The sequence below is a fragment of the Melanotaenia boesemani genome, chromosome 17 (assembly GCF_017639745.1).
Source record: "Melanotaenia boesemani isolate fMelBoe1 chromosome 17, fMelBoe1.pri, whole genome shotgun sequence".
NCBI classification, from domain to species: domain Eukaryota; kingdom Metazoa; phylum Chordata; class Actinopteri; order Atheriniformes; family Melanotaeniidae; genus Melanotaenia; species Melanotaenia boesemani.
In genome coordinates this window covers 26,470,826-26,489,006 of record NC_055698.1, presented here as the reverse complement: position 1 = coordinate 26,489,006, position 18,181 = coordinate 26,470,826, and the positions used below count along the sequence as shown (strand labels likewise).

Sequence of the window (18,181 nt, the reverse complement as noted above, 5' to 3'; positions counted from 1 at the left end):
GCCAACTCTGTTAAAGCATAAATTTGTGAGTTTATACAATATTAGTTCATAAGACAATACGAACCGACAACACAGTGATCACTCAATTTTACTTTAATATGGCAAAGACCATCCGGGCAGAGAGCTTTCTCAGTGCCCTTCCTTTATATTTTCCATTTATATTTTTTAAGCTCAGCACCTCAAGTGAGCATATTTTGTGTTAAATATTAATTCCTCAACGTGAAGGCACAAGTGCATCACATAAAGTCATGATTCTGCAGTTCTGCCATATGTAACCATTATTATTAACCTCATTATTTCAGATGTAACCATACTGGAGCTAAATGGATTGGGAACAAATCAAAAACAAGTACAAAAACATGCTTCAAAGCAGTTAGTGACAGGGCTTTATTTCTTTATCAAAAGGATGCATTTATCCCTAAAAGCTCTTTCTCTCCTAAGCGTTCCTCTCATGATTCATGCACCAACTTAGCTGTTAAACGTAAGTTCCTATGATGATTGACAACGGTAAGAAGTAAACCAGCTTCATAGTACAGAAAACCCAGGGTTAACGCTAAAGTTACCTGGATAAAAAAAACATACAGCGTCATTGTACAGGCCTCTGGTTTCCTTTTGTACCATGTTAGAAAAAAAAAAACTTGTCAAACCAGAACCAAGTCTGTGTTGTTGCTGTGACAGGTAAACCCCCTGAAGTAGCAACACTGCTACAGTGATATATAGTGAAGGGAAGGATTTATTCATTTTTTATTGAGAAATGAAGTTTATATTATAAACTCTTATATTTTTTATTTTCAAGAATTTCCCCAGCCTTCAAAAACAGCTATAAGCCCTAATATACACATATACTCTCTGAATTACTCAACACACATTTCAAAACCTCGTCACATCAGTAATTCGTGCCAGATCATTATGCAACTGTCCTTGACAAGAAACTATCTCAGGATCACCAACCACTGAGCCATGCCCACACCCACAGAATTCCTGAGGCCATCCAGGGAATCTTCAGTTAAATTAGTGTCATTATAAAAGCACTAATGATAATGACAGTTCAGTTAAAAAAAAACAAAAAAAAAACTGACTTGCAATTTGAAGGCCTATTATAGCATTTCAATAGGTAGTCAAAAAAGAAAAAGAAAAAAAAAAAAGGGAGACTGGATGAAAATAAGTGTCTTTTAAAATTCTACAAAAGATAATTTCTGATCGGGTTGCCATCTAACTGGACAATGAAAACAGACCCAAGATGCAATGAGCCTAACTGTTAATTTGGCCAGGAGCTGCTTAGCTGCATAGATATCTTCATAGTACGTCATGAGTCGCTGCATGAAACCAAATCAAAGATGGGTGCAGCCAGGATAAGTGGAACATTCCTGCTTAATCTTTTTTGTGAAACAACCCTCAAGTAAAATCCAAAAAAGGGTTACCACAGTAACAGGCATAACCAGATAAACAACAACAAAACAGCAGTAGGTGGCGTAATTTTGGAGTCAGTGCAGCTGAGCAAATATGAACAAGCTGTAAAATCTTAATCTGACAAAGCAAGACCACTGAGGACACCTGCTGTATTAGGCTAGCAAACAATGCCAAACCAGAAACCAAAAGATAAGGCTCAGAGTCAAGGATAACAACGAAAAACACAAATGAATTGAATATTTACTGAATATTACATTTCTCATTTAAGTATTTAATTAAGACATTCATTTTGTATATTTTTAAAATAAAAAAAACTGTCTTTGTAATAAGAGACTTGTCAAAAATTGATTAAACGTTATTTGTTGAAAAAATATGCTTGTATAGTTTTATCTAGTCTGATGTCATGGGTCGCGTGACCGGTCTTTACTTAACAGCATGATGTGGAATGATGGGTCCAATATGGACACTGGGTAGAGACACAAAACTTCTAATAATCTAAATCTAGGTCTCTCCGACCAAACCATTGGCTAGCTTTGACTTTGGGCCAAATGAAATGGCAGTGACTAAGGCAGTAGGGCAAGTTGTCCAATAACTGGAAGGATGGCTGAAATCCTGCTTCATCCCAGTAAATTTCTCATTGTGCCCTTGGGCAAGACCTTTGATCCTTTTTGCCTTCATTGTCAGCATCAAAGGTGTATGAATGTGAGAAGTCATTGGCGTGGATGTGGGGGACCCACAGGCATGTTGGGCATATTGAGATGGGTGGTGCATGGTGGCCTGTAAACATTTAGCATTCACTTCCCCCTCTTTGTTCTAAAAATGTGTTTTTGTTAAAATGTTCATCTTCAGGGTATGTTAAATTTGATTTTATCTATTTAGATCTAGTAGACAATATGTACACTCAAAGTAATAGCAGTGGTTTTCTGGGAAGTAAAGTAAAAGAGTGAGTAAATTCACACAGGCACCTTGGGCAGCTTAGGGGTCCTTGAAGCTGAAAAACAGGGAAGTGTCATCCAGTAAGCCCCAGTAGTCTGCAGTGTGCAGCCACATGTTCATGTGCTTGTGTTTCTGTGTTGCAGGTAAGCAAAAGCAATGGGAAAATGTGAAAAGGGCAGCATTACAGGTGTTTAATAGGTTTGCTAAAGTGTCAGACTTAAAAAACACATTTATGACGTTTATGTGAAAGTTTGCAAGTTAAAATGCCGAATGTTGAACTTGACAGTGCTTTACCCGGCCAGTAGCTCACCAGAAAAACTAGGTTGTAATCACCGTGGCCTGCCAGAATACCATAGTTGTGTGAGTGTATATAATATTGTCGTGTGAATGTGATGATTAGGTTAAAATGTGCATGTGTATTCAGTAAGCCCCAGTAGTCTGCAGTGTGCAGCCACATGTTCATGTGCTTGTGTTTCTGTGTTGCAGAAATAAAAGAATAAGAATGTTTATCACACCCACGCACGCTTGGGAGTAAATTTCTTTGTCCAAGTGTGCAACATGGATTCGCTGCCACGTTTCCGTCAGTCTGTCCCAGGGCAGTTGTGGCTACACATGTAACTAACCACCACCAGGTTTGATTGGATTAATTCTAAAGCAATTTGGGTGCCTTTAAATGCTCTATTGAAGTCTAATCCATTTTTACTATTGGCTCTAAAAATTTTGTCTCCAATTGTGAATAATATGTATTGGTCAGAATTCTTCCGACTTTCATAAAACTGATAAATGCCACAGGGTTTAGTTTTAGGACCCAATCTTTTATTGATTTAAGTCAACAGTTTAGATCAAAATATAAATACATCCGTGCATCTTTATGCAGATAATACTATCCTCTGTTGCTGTGCTAGCACTGTTGCCCTAGTATTTAAGTTCATGCAGTCAGAATTTGGCATCATTCAGTCTCAACTGACCTGCCTTAGACTAGTGCTAAATGCTGAAAAAACAAGATAATATTGTTTTCTAGCAAAATAAATATGCAAGCAGTTCTTCACTTGTGGCATCATAAATACCTAGGCATCACAACTTATGAAAGTCTTCCTTTTAGACAGCCACAATAAATAACTCAACTCAACTTTATTAATATAGCCCTTTAAAACAACCACAGCTGAAACAAAGTGCTGTACATAAATGGACAAAAAAATAAATACATTTTTTAAATTTAAATTGGGTTTCTTCCTCAAAAACAAATATTGCTTCACTTTTATGCAAGGAAACAGCTTCTTACTGCCACCTTCTTACCTCTCCTCTATTGTGGGGACATTGTTTACATGAATTATTCTGCTCAATTTCTTAATTTGTTGGCTGTTGTAGATCATGAAGTAATAAGATTTATTACAAGTTGTAAACCCCTTACACAATTGCACCTTGTACTCTGGTATGCTGGACATTGCTTTGGTATAATTTAATGTAGCCAACTGATATAATAGAAAGCTCAAAACATCAATGTTGAGCAATAAAATATGGTTTCCTGTGGTTGGAAAACAGAAGCAGTTTTCCAGCAAAACAAACCCAGAGATTTCCATGAAAACATGGAAAGTAAACAGTTTATGCAAACAACACATTCAGTGGCAGAGAACTAATTTCTGGGTGATGCAATGGACAGTTATGCTGTTTTTCACCAGTTTTCTGAACAGGATGGTTAGGGTAGGTCTTTCATAAAACATCTATGACCCTAGGGGGATCTCACCCCACCACCTGACATTGTTATACACCCACTAAGGTGCAGCTTGCTAACTGTTCTGGTTTCATCGTTGGTACACACATTTGCTCTGGAGGTCAGAATTTTCTTAATTTGGTCTGTCTTCTGTGCCGTACATTGCTTTTAATTTTGTAAAGAGTGAAGGTGAATTCAACAAATACTGCAAACCTGAAAACTCAACAGCAGAGCAGCACACTGAATAAAAAAGATTTAGTTGTATTAATGATCATTGGATATTCAGTGGAGTGAAAAAATAGCTGCCAAAAAAAGCTTTTATTATCACTTGGAGGTAGCAGGAGCAGTGAATGGACCAATTTGACCATAAGGAAGGTCTGAGGATCGACTGCAATTGGTTTTAGAGTTCCATATAAAGGTAAATGCCACAATAATTGAGACAACAGAACAAGTAGCAGTACAAGCACCATGGCATGAAAAATAATCCACTTAAATCCATACAAAATATGAAGTGAAATGCATGGGAATTGTGTACATTTGTGTGAATACACCAGTGTGAATGGTATGTTTATTGCACTAAAACATGTGTGGTGTTTGCAGAGCCAATTAAAGTCGTGTGCAAATAGAAACTGGTTAGAGAGTTGCTTATTCTGTCAAAAAAAAAAAAAAAAAAAAAAAAAATCACCAAAATTAAGATAAATATTTTTCTTAGGACTCACACCTTTCACTCAGGAATGGAGAACACGTCGCAGGATATTTTTGAAAAGTTATTTAAAAGAAATTACTATTATTATATGTTTAAAAGTTCACATGCATCCTGTTGTAAAGATTGCTGTTCGATGAAGCATATTTAAAATAATAAATGATAGGGGGAAGGAGTGAAAAACATTAAAGGTCAACAGTGAATAAAATGGCAGCATTTGCTCGGAATTGCTTTGTGGTTATTCGTACTACTACAAGAATTTAAATCGACATAAAAAGTAGAGATGATATCTGACGCGTGGGTTTGTAGTTGACTATTATTCACTAAGACTGATTTGTTTCAGTAAGCTAGAGATGTTGCTCATGCACTTAGAGTGCAGCCGGCCTTAATTAGACTGAACTTTTGAACTAATATCTTGAGGTTTTTGTTTGGCCTTTCTGCACAAAGTATGTATGCACATCTCTCCCTTAGCTGTGTAGGTTTTAAGCTGATGTTCCTTTCCACAGCAGGTAGCCATTCAAAATATTTTGAAGCAACTATCAAAGAATAAATGAAAAAAGGCACAAATGAAAAAAAAAATCAGGCTCATCTAAAAAAGCCCAAACACTTTCAGGAGGAAAATTAATGTCCATTTGAAACAATGCAGTTGTAGGTCTAAATCTCTATGAAATCATAGCACAATACGCAAACATTATCTCTGCAAGGGCCTCGGTAATAGTAAAGAGGTACAAAATTAGAGAGGTTTTAGTACAGACAGTAGAGGTAAGGTTTTCAAAATGGCCATTTTGTACAGTTTGGCCATCTGTTCTCAATGCCCACCTTCCTTACTGGGGAACCGCAAGTTTTAGAAGGTTAAGAAAACTGATTCACTGAAGCTGCTCTGATGTGTAACAGTGATGTTTCCATTTGATGTTTTTGTGGTCTACTGTTGTCTGTTTATGAGTCCACATGACACAGAGTCAGTTCCTGTTATAAAGAATAACATGACACTGAGGAACAATTACTTTTATACGTACAGTGATCTGAAAAAGCATAAACTGTTTAATATTTTTTTTTTTTTCTGGGGTGGCTGTAGCTCAGGAGGAAGAGCAGTCGTCTTCCAACCGGAAGGTCGGTGGATTGATTCTAGGGCTTCCACTGACTACATGTCGAAGTGTCCTAACCCCATGTTGCCTCCGGATGTGTCTTTCAGGGTGTGTGTGTGTGTGTGTGAGTGAATGGCTGAATGTGGTATGTAGTGTAAAGCGCACTGAGGGGTCAAACTGACTGGAAAAGTGCTATATAAGTCCATTTACCATTTTAAACAAAAGCTGTGACCTTACACCTTTTCTTAGATAGCAAAAATAACATGCATTGTTTGTGCTTACATCACGTCAAAGTTCCCCTTTGTCCTTGTAGGAATTATACATTTTTCTGCAATGTGCAGAGGTCAGCTCCTAACCAGGTCAGAGTTTAACAGTGGCTAAGACACATGTTCCCTATGACGCATAGCAGATTTCAACATTGGATTGTTGTTTAAACTCAATGTTTTCAATGTTTCGTCATATAATGCAGAGAGAAAACAATGCGTGAATGAGGTGAATCTGAATTTCCATTATTTTATCCACTTTTGGATTTGATTTTATAATAATTCTCTTGATTAATCTATGTATTGAGTGTTAGCTGCATTTAAATACTGGAAGTGCTAAAAATATTATGGTTATGCTAGATTTACCTATATATTTCTCTCATAGTTTGTGTGTTTTATTATATACTTTTTATTGGCTTGTTTTTTCTGGGAAGCACTTTGTGACCAGTTTCTGTGTAAGGTTCTATATACATAGACATTACTAACTTACCAGAAGAAAAAAGAAAAGAAACAGTTTGGAATAATCAATTGTCAAAAGAGTTAATGCTAAAAAGTAATTAATCAGAATTTAAAAATTTAGCCTAGTTTTTTCAGAACAATCTTAAAACTAATAGCCTTTAATTAAATTTGAACTGTAAAGATCAGAAACATGGTGAAATAGAAGCATAAATATATAAAAATGACACATCAAAGCAAATATGTTGCGTATATATTGCTGTACCTTCAGTGTACCTGTACAACCCCAGAATCCTGCTAGCTCAGTACCCATCATACTGTGCTTCTTTTAAATGTTTCGGTTTAAAAAACTGAACTGAAAGCTGTGACTGTGCTGCCCCCTGCTGGGGTTGCTTTGTACTCACATTGCAGGCTTCACTGTTGTCTGGCTTGTTTGGAAGAACGAAGGAAAAGACCCCGAGCTCTCCATCACAGTCCTCCACCGTCTGGTTCAGCTCCTGGCAGCTCGTCAAAATGGTGTAGAAGTGGGTGGGTACAGGAGGGCCATCGACTGTGAACCTGGACATGTAACTCCAGGTCAGAAACATGCAAGCGGAAAGCCACAGTTTTTTATGAAGGTTGTAGTTTCTGGTGGTTTGCTCTGCTCGGCAAGTATTGTGGAAAACATTGATTTTCATGTAAATAAACAACTATGATTTTTAGCTCAGTGAGCTCCGGAGCTTGTTTTCTTCTGTAGCTACCATCATTACAAAGAAACAATAACATTAACAGAATATTTTTTTAACCAATTATGCACATAATTTTTAAGAAGCACTACATAAAAAGTTCTTCTTTAAATTTATTTAATTTTCTAATGTTTCATTTGTACTTTTACTCAAGTAAACTTTCTGAATATTCACTCTATCAGTGTGTTACAAGGGAGAATGCAGTCGTTAACTCTTCAATCATGGTGTAGCTTTCACCACGACCACACCAGGCTCGCTGGGACAGAAAATTTCAAACACAGGTTGTATGATCATCCAAATATTAATTAATCTTCACAAGGGTTTGCAGGGAACTTACTCCTTAATCTTTTCTGTGGTGTCTCGAAGGCCGTCGTAGTTGTGGTCAAAGATAGGTCCCACAAGAACACTGATACCATTATTTTCCTCTGCATAACGCCTCAGCAGCGTCCCTTGCAGGTAACTCCATATTCCTGAATGTGTACACAAATACAAGCTATTTAAAAACACAAATATTCCTTTTTTAATGTAAGTTTGATCAGTGTTGAGAATCCTTCCTAAATTCAACAATTCCCAGTTTACATGTCATGGAGACTGGTCTACATAAGGGCACTAAATTGTAACAGGTTTCTAACAGAAGCCGAGAGCAGAGCTTGTCTGTCTGAATAAATTTGTCCTTTAGGACCAGCAGCATGCATAAGACAAAGTTCTATCATGAAGACAATAAAAGACAATAAAAGTCCTCTAATAAAGATAAATGAACATTGTAACAAACTAATTTCTTGCATGTATAATGAGGAGTGAATGCTTCTAGAACGCGATGCAGTCTGATGAGATCACATCCCAGTCTGGTGCAAATGTAATCAAAGGCAAACGTAAACATTAGATGCTTGTTCCTGAAATATGAGTCTTTGATTCTCTTTTTTTTTCTACCTTGAGAAGACATGGCATTTATATCAGAAAGATAAATTTCGTATTTGACTAATATTTGCTCTGTCAGTTCAAAATGAAGAGCATGTTTAGCATCAACTGTGCCTGACCAAACAAAGTTACAGAAAAATAGGGAAGATGACCATTAATTGATAATTTGTCAAAGACAACACAACCTCAATAAAAAGATGAAGCATACTGTCATTCTTTTCAAACATCAAACATCTCTTTGCTAAAACAAATAGGCTTATTAGTAAGTTTTAAATATACTTCCTCTGCATAAGAATCATGTACAAACCAAATGAAATTTAGTAAGACTTCTAACTTTTTAAAATGCTTCATATATATCAGATCCTTACTGGAACAATCAAATATTTTCATAAACTTGATGGTTGTATTATCTTACAATAGGTACAGCTGCAGAAAAACAAAATCAGTCCAAAGATATGGATGTATCAAATTTTATTACTAAATGTTACAATAACAACCTTAAAATCTCAACAGTACTAAAAGAACAAGCACTTTGTGTCTTAACTTGTGAAATTAAATATCCTGTACTGCAGCTCAAACTGTTTTGTATCCAGGCGTCTGCCTTCACTCCTGTTCCTTCTACATAATCCTGAACTATCAAAACCATTTTAAAACCTTAATACAACAACAATAAATTGTCCAGACCTTCACACACACAAGAACAATGATACATTATCTGTCTTTGCATGAACCAGTGGTTCAGAGAGAGTCTGTTTTGTCCTGATAAGTCCTCTTCCCACATAAACAATAGGTATCAGGCTGTCCTCGCTCTGACCTGACATCACCACTTTACTGTTCATTGTTTCATGTGACACCGCTCTATCCCATTCATCTAAAGGAAGCAAGAATGGACAAATCTACCAGTTAAATAAAATAAAACTACTTTCAGAAAATACCACATTTGTTTAGATGTCAGTCTTATCACTTCAGTGTGATGAAGGTTATCGTTGTAGATTCAGTTATCCATTCTGTACAGCAGCAACAGGGTACTAAATGTTTCATCTGGCCCTCTGAAGTCACTCTTGAAGCAGCTTTATTCACTCAATTTCCCTATCAGTGAAAGAAAAGCCCAAACCGAAAGCTGTCTCACTTCTTTCTTTGTAATTTGTGAAGGAAAACGTTTTATTCAACATGGAATTGACAAAACGTTCACACTGCAGGTCCTGTTAAGGTGAAAGGGCCAAATTTTGAGCTACAATATTTTTTTTCTTGCACTTTGATGAAAGGACTCACTTTTGAAGGCGGGGTACATGGGAACGGTGTTGGTGATGAGAGAAGCATTATATCTGGACTCTGGAGAGGTTGCCAGCTCTGTCAATATAAAGATTTAAAATAAGCTCTGACATGCAGTATATATGTTTGAGTCTTTGCAGTGTGTATCATCCAACTTTACAAACCTAAACAGAATTAAATCTCCTATACAGATCATGCTGCAACTCATGCCTGCAACTTTACCTGGAGGGAAGAGGAAGCCGTAGGTGAGGTGGCTGTTTTGGTTGTAGGTGGTGCAGCTCTGACTGTGATCTGCTGGAACTCTGGGGTCAACTCGGATGCATTTAACACTGGGGGAAAAATCTGGGGCAGGAGTTGTGTCCTCCTGTAAGATGAAAACAACAAGACAGAGATAAAGGTGGACAGTCTGCAACTTTTTGTTCTTCTTAACCCATCAGAGCCCAACATGACATATATGTTACATACAGCTTCTGAGACATTTTGCTTCAATTTATGGTATAAACTTTGCTCAAAATTCTGTTGAATACAATCTGATACTTGCCTTCTGTCCCCTAATAGATACCCAGAAGCAGAAAACCATATTATAATATTTTTAATATATCGCATGGTAATAAACGGTAGATATCCCCCTCCAAAAAAACATTATTTTTTTGTTACATTTTGTAAAAGGGCCAAATAAAGACCTCATATTTTAAAAATTTGACTTTTCTTACCATTTTTTTATGGGTTAACGGGTTAAAACAACGTTTTTTCAACAAAACCTTTTAAAAAATCAGTCCGTTTATTAAAATACCAGTTATATACATACCAATTTGGTTGACCTCATATCTGCTTTAAAACACATCAACAAACTTAAATCTTAGAACATTTGAATAGTAAAAAGGGCTAAATAAGAGTAAAAAGGAGATACTGTCTTCTAATTAGCGCAACGTTCACACTCATGCCTGTATGTGTTTGTACTGGGATTTATATACAGTACAAAAGTCTTATGCATGAGCGGCTGTGTCTTGTAGACCTGCTAAATGTTCCTGTAAACATCAGACAAACATGCATGTTCATAGAAAGTCTGCAGTTTTCATGTTTCTGCTCTGGCTCAAACACACAGTCACTCACTGGGAACAGCAGCATAGTGTGTTGTCAGCATTGCCTTCGTTAACTTTTCACAACCTCACACCCATTTAAATAAATGAAAGGGTGAGAGTCAGGAGCTGGACAAGGAAGTCTGAAAAACTGTGTGAGTGACTCCACCCTTGTATCTACATTTACAGGTGCCCCCCTTCACTTAGGTTATGGTTTGTAATAGAAAATTGGGCTTTAGGGACACTCAACCCTGCAAAACACCTTTGGTTGAACAACTGTATGTATTTCTATCTCCTTATCTGTGCCTGCCTAAACTTGCCATCTTTTTAGCTTTGCTCAGAGATCCTGCCTGCCTGCCAGCCCATCTGTTTGCCTGATCGCCCTAACGCCTCCCCCTTCCAGTGGATTCCATAAATAAATTTTTTATTCATCTTATTCCCAGTGTCTGCACTTGGATTCTATCCTCCACCCAGTAACCGTAACACACATTACTGAGAAAAGATACCAAAGTTCTGTAGTGTGTCTTTAATGCAGCAGAATACAGATTTTTATCAGTTGGTGTTAATAATTCACATCTTGATTCCACTATGCTGAAAAAAAATCTAAATTTTAAAATTTGTGTCACAGCAGTGGCTGTCCTGCTCACAAACAATGCATGGTGACGAAGAGAAGCCACTAAGTTCATCTGACAACATGGTGATGGGGTTTTATATTTTTTGCTATTTAGTTAAATATCCTGATAGCATTTATGATGGCATCCCTGACTTCTTTTTAAACACTGAAGTCATTGGCACGTTTGTAAAAAGTTGTATGGTTATTATTTCTAACTAGTTTTGACTTTCTTTTTTGTTGTTTTTGCAGTTTGTTAAGGCATTGGCAGGTTCCAGTTTTCCTTTTAATTCCACACTTTGGCATTTTAACAGTCTATTAACAATTAATAGCTCTGTTGTAATTAAAGCAAAAGAAAAACACTCATATAATGCACACATAACACACTTAAATTGGTAGATCAAGTTTTTTTAGGGCTGTCAAAAATAACACGTAAATGGCAGTAACTAATTTATGTAAATAATTGCGTTAATATTTTTATGGCAATTAATGCATGCACGGCAAGACAAGCCCCCAAAATCCGTCATTTCTCTGTTATGATGGTGCGATGTGGAGAGGTGAGAGGAATCCACACCCGCACTTTTTCCTGTATTTTTATATTTATTTATTTTTTTAACTTATCCTGCCTTTTGTACAAACATGTCTGCCTAGGGACTCTCTTGTTGTCTCTGTGTTTGTGCAGCAGCTGCTTCCTGCCTCATTTTTCATGTTGTTCCGTGCATCATGATGGCTGTCAGATCAGCTGATCGGCTTTTCTCTCTTGTTGCAGTTGTTTATCTTTCAGCTGAGAAGGAGGAAACTAGCGGTTCATGGGTCAGACCACCACATATTTACCCAAAAGTATTGTTTTTGGCAGGACCCTTCTCTAACACAGTAGTTGGCTGGTGGTAGACAGGATTTATACTTGAGGTATGCAGGGGCGGGTCTAGAAATGTTCTGATGGGGGACCAGGCAGGAGCAATGACCAAAAAAAGGGGGGAACAAATGAGACATTTTTAAGTCCAGATTTTATGAAATATTGAACTAATTATTACAACTAAAGTGGTGGTCTAATGTAAAAAAGCAAAGAAAAACTTGTACAACAAACAGCCAATGATCTATTTTATCAACAGGTATTTACTTTGGGTGATGCTGCTGTAGGACATTCATCACTGCTGCACAAACACACTTCAGTGATAAAAGGAAAAACATAGTTTTAGCAAGATCACCAGTTTTATCAGAGTTTCTTCATCAATGTTGGCTGTTTAACTTCAGTCGTCACATCTGCAGGTTTTAATACAGAAATTTTCACCATGGAGACGGTTGGTAAGATGATGATATATGAACGGTAGAGATGGTAGAGATGATTTAAAACAACATATGAATATATTTAACAATATATTTACATTTAACAACATATGAACATATTTAAAACAATGTACATTAAATGCTGCATTTACTGACCCTTGGACATTGACATTTATCCAACAGAAGGTCAGTTAATACTGAATATAAGCATAGGCTGTTTTTGTTGATACAATACAGTAAAAACAGGGCAATTTCAGGCATAGTTGCAAATGGTGATTAATCATGATTAATTTGTAAGCTATGATTAATCGTGATTAATTAATTTGAAGGCTGTGATTAATCTGATTGAAAATTATAATCATTTCACATCCCTTGTTTTCTTATTTACAATTTATATAAAGAAATTAAACTGATGTAATTTTTAACAAGCTTTCACCATGCGTGTGTGTGCCTGTGTCCTACCTGTCGAGGCAGTGTGTATGCTGTCCATAGTGGCATAGCCAGCTCTTTGCTGTATCCACTGATGAAATCCACATGATGAAGAAGATTGTACTGAGTTTCAAACATCACTGCTGGTCGACCAAATGGTAGATGTGTGCTGTCTGCAAACACACACAGTTAGCTATTGTAAACTTCATTTTCTTTCTGAATAATATTTCTATAAAGAAGCCAACACACTTCTCAAGAAATCCAGATACAAGATTAGTTTTACTCTTGTGTTTAGCATCATTCCGTTATCTGTAATAAGATGTGGTAGCTGTGAAGGCAGTGACCTACAAAACTGTCACACTCATCAAACCTTGTTACTTATGGTGGGTCACTCTCATCTCCCATCAGGATAGAAATGTTGATAATACAAGATCAAGGTGAGCATTCAGAACTGAATAGTTTAATTGAAATTGAAAAGTTGGAAGTATAATTGAGAGATAGCTGTGATTGAAACCTCCAGAGATAGACATAAATGGATTGGTAACACAACAGTGTCCAGTGTGTCCAGACAACTTTTCACAGTAAAATGTCCAGGATTACACCTTCTGTTGTGAATATGGATTTCAATACCCCCACCTTTACAGTTGCACAAAAAATGAAAGAAATTTGTTTTTGGTTGATTATTTATCCCCTTTCATAATACCAGTTGGTGTTGTATTATGCATCACTACAAAACCTGATTAGTCACCTTTACAATGAAGTATAAAGGGAATGAAATAAGGTTCATGCTTTTGTTTAATTGGAAACACAGCTAAACGTTTCAGTAGTGCCTCCAGTGAAAACCAACAATTCTTCTGTTGCTATTAACTCTTGTTTTGAGATTCAAGTGCTGCCAGATGTGTGCCAGTTACAGATGTATGACTGGTACCTAATTTATAGACAGACATATCAGAATGAGAATGTGGAGCCTGTGGCAATCCCTTGTCTGCAGAATCTGGGACCTAACTTCATCCTCCAGCAGGATAACACTTTCCTCCGCAGAGTTGAGGATCAGTACCAGAATTTGGAAGTGGAGATGATGAAATTACCTGCTTGCTGTACGTGCCAGAGTGCATACAGGGGATTTTGGCAAATTTTTTGAGAAACTATCTAAACACTTAACTCTATTGCTCATTTCTTAAAAACATTATTTTTACAAATTATATCTCATTTTAAAGGTGACTAATAAAGCTTTCCAGCGATGTATAATACACCAGTTGGTAGTATTAAAGAAGAGCAACCTTTGACCAAACACAAATTTCTTTACTTTTTTTATTAATTTTATATTCTTCACCACATTCAAGCTGTGTTTTTATCCTTAAAAAACATATAGTAAAAACTTACTGTAATTGTAGACTCCATCAGGTACAGGATTAAAATCTTCAATGATCTCCTCCACTTCATTCTGAAACAGGAGAAAGACGTAGAACATTACAGCCAGATGAAATCTATGTGATGTCAGAAATAATCGTTTTTATGGTATTACTGCCCTCTGCTCTGACCTCATTATCACAGCTGCAGCCCAGATCGTGGGTTACTGTGTCGTCGGATGCAGGTGATGGAGGCATGACTTCCTCCGGCATGGTGGGATGGAACGGTGGGTCTTTCAGCATGTCATTCAAGCTGCCGTATGTCCCATTGTTTGGTGCTGGCTTTAACCCCAACAAGTCTGACGTGAAAACAAACAGCAGACAGAGAAAGGTTTGTTGCAAGGCTCAGATACATCATTTGAATTTGCTTTGCCATTTTGAGAAATTTAAGAAACCTTGCAAAGCATCAGTACTTATATATACTGTAAGGATTTTAATAAAAAAAATGTTTTGCATATTGAAGCAGATACCAATGCAAAACTATGAGATGCCAAATTTCTTCTATTAAATAGTATGCATTCTTAACTGTGACTGAGATCATGAAAAGCTCTTCAGGACAGTACAGTACGGCTGAGACTTCATTAGCAATTCCTACTTCCTTTTAACTAATCAGAACTTATGAGAAGAACAATCTTGAATCTTCAACACTTTTCTAAACTCATAAGTGCTGCACTGTTTCTCATTATCAAGGAAAAACAAGATAATTCTCACCACACATGATGTTGTATAACTCTATATTCTCAAATTCTGGCACACTTTTATGAAATTTGAAGCTTGGCCCATGGCCCATGAAGATAGTCTACAGGAAAAATGAGAAAACATATACAAAGATGGAGAAAAGCAGAGCTCAAATATATGAAGTCAAATTAGATTTTTTAAAATTGCTTTATATATATATATATATATATATATACACACACACACAGAGGACATAGTAGGACACTTGAAACAGTACCCTCATGCTGGTTAGTTTGTTGTCAAAGCCATGGTCACCAAAGAAACCACATCGAGTCCTCAGTTTTTCTGGCATTTTTCTGAAACATAATTTTCCAGCAATTAAATTTCTGTAGTGTTTGAGCAGAATTGGCTGAAGTGAAACCTTTTTTATGTTACACAAAATATAGAGACTGAATTATTTTAATTGCAGAGCCAAAGTGTGAACAAAACGTAACTGCCATCATCCTAAAACATTTTTTGACTAGACCACAACCTAACATGAACTTATAAGTATATTTAGATCCTGATTCGGACAAGTTTAAGTTCTTATATCCAACAAAAGACAGAAGGAATAAGAGTTTGTGGTAGTCTTATTTCTTTATCTACGTCTCAATTTTAACAAGACAGGGCTTTATTTAGATTTTAACACCATCTGTACCAGATCTCGATCAGGATGTCTCAGGTTACCTGGCAATGTGCCACTTCCTCTCCATCAGCAGATGGACATCTTCGATCCTGTGGTTGTTGGCATAGTGAAGTCTCTTTGGTAAATGCTGCTTTAGGTATGGCTTGAAGTGCTGAGTTGGCATTTTACACTGAAACAGCAAATATAAAGTTGAATGACCTGACCCTTCCCTCTGCTTGCCCCACAAACAGTGAAAAGACCACTGGACAGTTTGTGAAAAAAATAGCAGATAAGTTTGGTGATGTATGTATTGAGATCTCTGATATTGTGTTACTCACAGTGAGGTTTGCAACCACAACTTTTGGGTCATCTGAAAAAAGGAAATTGAGAAATGTGGAACTCATTTTATATTCTAAACAGGTCTGACACAGTCAACAGTTAAAACCAGTCACTCTTATCATACATGTTGTGGATTTTGGGTCGCGTGGACGTATTCTGCCCAGTGAGCCAGGAATCAGTAAGATCTCGTCTATGTTGAGAGGATAGCTGCTAAGAAACTCTGTCCTGTCACAGTGGGCCTCTTCCATACCTGTTAAAAAATAAAGCCACCTTTAATCCATGATTCTATAATTTTTTAACAAAATAAGCTTTTTATTGTTTAGAGCATCAACTATATTAATTCCTTCCAGCATCTTCATGTCGAGATGGAGACCAAAATTGTAAAGCTCATAACTAAGACATCCTATCTAACCAAAACTATCTGCATCTGTTACATGTAATTTAGATGAAATAGAATAAAAAAAAACTCTGAAGATATCACAGATCATACAGTACCATGGTCTCCTACAATAATGACATTGACACATCGGTGCAGGTTCATCTGCTTCAGGCCATTCATCAGCTGTCCAATGATGTTATCAATCTCCCTCAGCGGGTTGTCCAACTAAGAACAAAAAAAAAAAAAGTTAAAAATCGAGGCAAATTTATGACACAATAACTTAAGACTCCTGTCTGCCGTGACTCTCTGCTTTTTGCAGATGATGTGGTTCTTTTTGCTTAATCAGGCTGTGATCTTTAGCTCTCACTGGAGAGGTTCTCAGCCAAGTGTGAAGCGACTGGGATGAGGATCAGTACTTCTTAATCTAAGATCACGGTCCTCAACTGGCAAAGGATAGAGTGCCCTCTGGGTTGGAAATGAGATTTTGTCCCCAGTGGAGCAGTTCAAGTATCTTGGATTCTTGCTACGAGTGGCCGAAATGAGATTCCTCAGCAGGGTGTCTGGCCACTTTCTTAGAGGTAGGGTAGGATGCTCGGCTATCCAGGAGGGGCTCAGAGTAGAGGAGCCACTCCCCCGCATCAAAATGAGTCAGATAAGGTGGGTTTAGCATCTGGCTATGATGCCTCCTGAATACCTCCCCGGTGAGGTGTTACAGGTATGTCTCACCAGGAGGAGGCCCCAAAACACAATCTGCCTGATGGCTGGCCTGGGAACACTCAGAGATTCCCCAGAAGCACTGGAAGAAGTGGATGAGGAAAGGGAGATCTTGGCTTTTTTTTGCTATTTATGTTACACTGCTATTCAACTCAGTGGGGATGTGTTCCTTCACTGATTTGTTTTACTCATTATTGTTATTTTCTTTTTTTTCTTGATCTTATTTTCTTATCTTGCCATATGCTGTTGTGCTGTACAGTTGTTATACCAGAACTAAAGACAATTTCTCAGAATGAAATGGATTATAATGTTGTCTGAGTCTTAGTTTTAAGTGGCTGTCCCCACGACCCATCTTTAGATAAGCAGCAGAAGACAATATGTTCAGGTCCTGCCCTTACCTCATTGCTAAATGGTCCCAGGCGATGCCCGAAGGTGTCGGGCTGCTCTGAGTGGACAGCATAAACATAAGGCCTGGAGAGAGTTAACAACAGCAATATAACTATTAACTCTGGTTCAAAATCATTTTGCTGTCAGTGCATTATGTGGGCAGTACATTGACTTAGTGTGTGCTTTTTCAGAAGTCACGTTCAGCTCAGAAACTAGTTTGCCTGTTGATGCAAGTATCTAACAACACCTTTCCCCTTCAGGCCCCTTCACTAAACCAACAGTGGTGCAACATTCAATGCAGTCCTCAACTTCAACAGAGATAATCTCAACTAATTGTAAAACAAACAGAACCTCATTCATACCAACTGAACACATCTTATTTTTGTTGGATCTGACATTTTAAAGCATACTGGTACATGTTTTCAGCACAAATTGCATAGAAAAACAGCTTGTCCTTGCAGCTGCTCATTCAAGCTCACCAGACACTCCAATTTTCACACACTTGACCAGAAGGAATGTATGAGTTCACTGATAAAAGAACTGCCCTGATCACGAAATGGGTATGAAAAAGTGCTGGAAGAATTACACCAAAAAGTTTCTAATAATCTGTTTTATTTAAAGGTGGGATTTTATATGTTAACCATTAATTTCTGTTATAATGACACAAGTTTAGGAAGAGAGCAATGGTCACTTTCAGTGTCTGAGGACTGGATTAATTAACACAAAA

At 37.2% G+C, this 18,181-nt stretch overlaps 1 protein-coding gene across 2 annotated transcripts in view; it reads right to left on the bottom strand.

The window, feature by feature from the left end:
- Nucleotides 1-18,181, bottom strand: part of LOC121656680 (ectonucleotide pyrophosphatase/phosphodiesterase family member 2) — a 47,598-nt gene that overhangs the window by 14,147 nt on the left and 15,270 nt on the right. For both annotated transcript variants that reach the window (XR_006013440.1, XM_042011798.1), the window contains exons 11-24: nucleotides 17,466-17,538; nucleotides 16,470-16,578; nucleotides 16,099-16,224; nucleotides 15,974-16,005; nucleotides 15,698-15,825; nucleotides 15,249-15,327; nucleotides 15,005-15,092; nucleotides 14,426-14,592; nucleotides 14,268-14,328; nucleotides 12,918-13,057; nucleotides 9,702-9,843; nucleotides 9,480-9,557; nucleotides 7,627-7,759; nucleotides 6,969-7,122 (exon numbers count right to left, since the gene is read on the bottom strand). Coding sequence is in view for 1 of the 2 variants with exons in the window: in XM_042011798.1 (XP_041867732.1) it covers nucleotides 6,969-7,122; nucleotides 7,627-7,759; nucleotides 9,480-9,557; nucleotides 9,702-9,843; nucleotides 12,918-13,057; nucleotides 14,268-14,328; nucleotides 14,426-14,592; nucleotides 15,005-15,092; nucleotides 15,249-15,327; nucleotides 15,698-15,825; nucleotides 15,974-16,005; nucleotides 16,099-16,224; nucleotides 16,470-16,578; nucleotides 17,466-17,538 (1,510 nt within the window). In the remaining variant the exon portion in view is untranslated. The remainder of the gene's footprint in view (nucleotides 1-6,968; nucleotides 7,123-7,626; nucleotides 7,760-9,479; nucleotides 9,558-9,701; nucleotides 9,844-12,917; nucleotides 13,058-14,267; nucleotides 14,329-14,425; nucleotides 14,593-15,004; nucleotides 15,093-15,248; nucleotides 15,328-15,697; nucleotides 15,826-15,973; nucleotides 16,006-16,098; nucleotides 16,225-16,469; nucleotides 16,579-17,465; nucleotides 17,539-18,181) is intronic.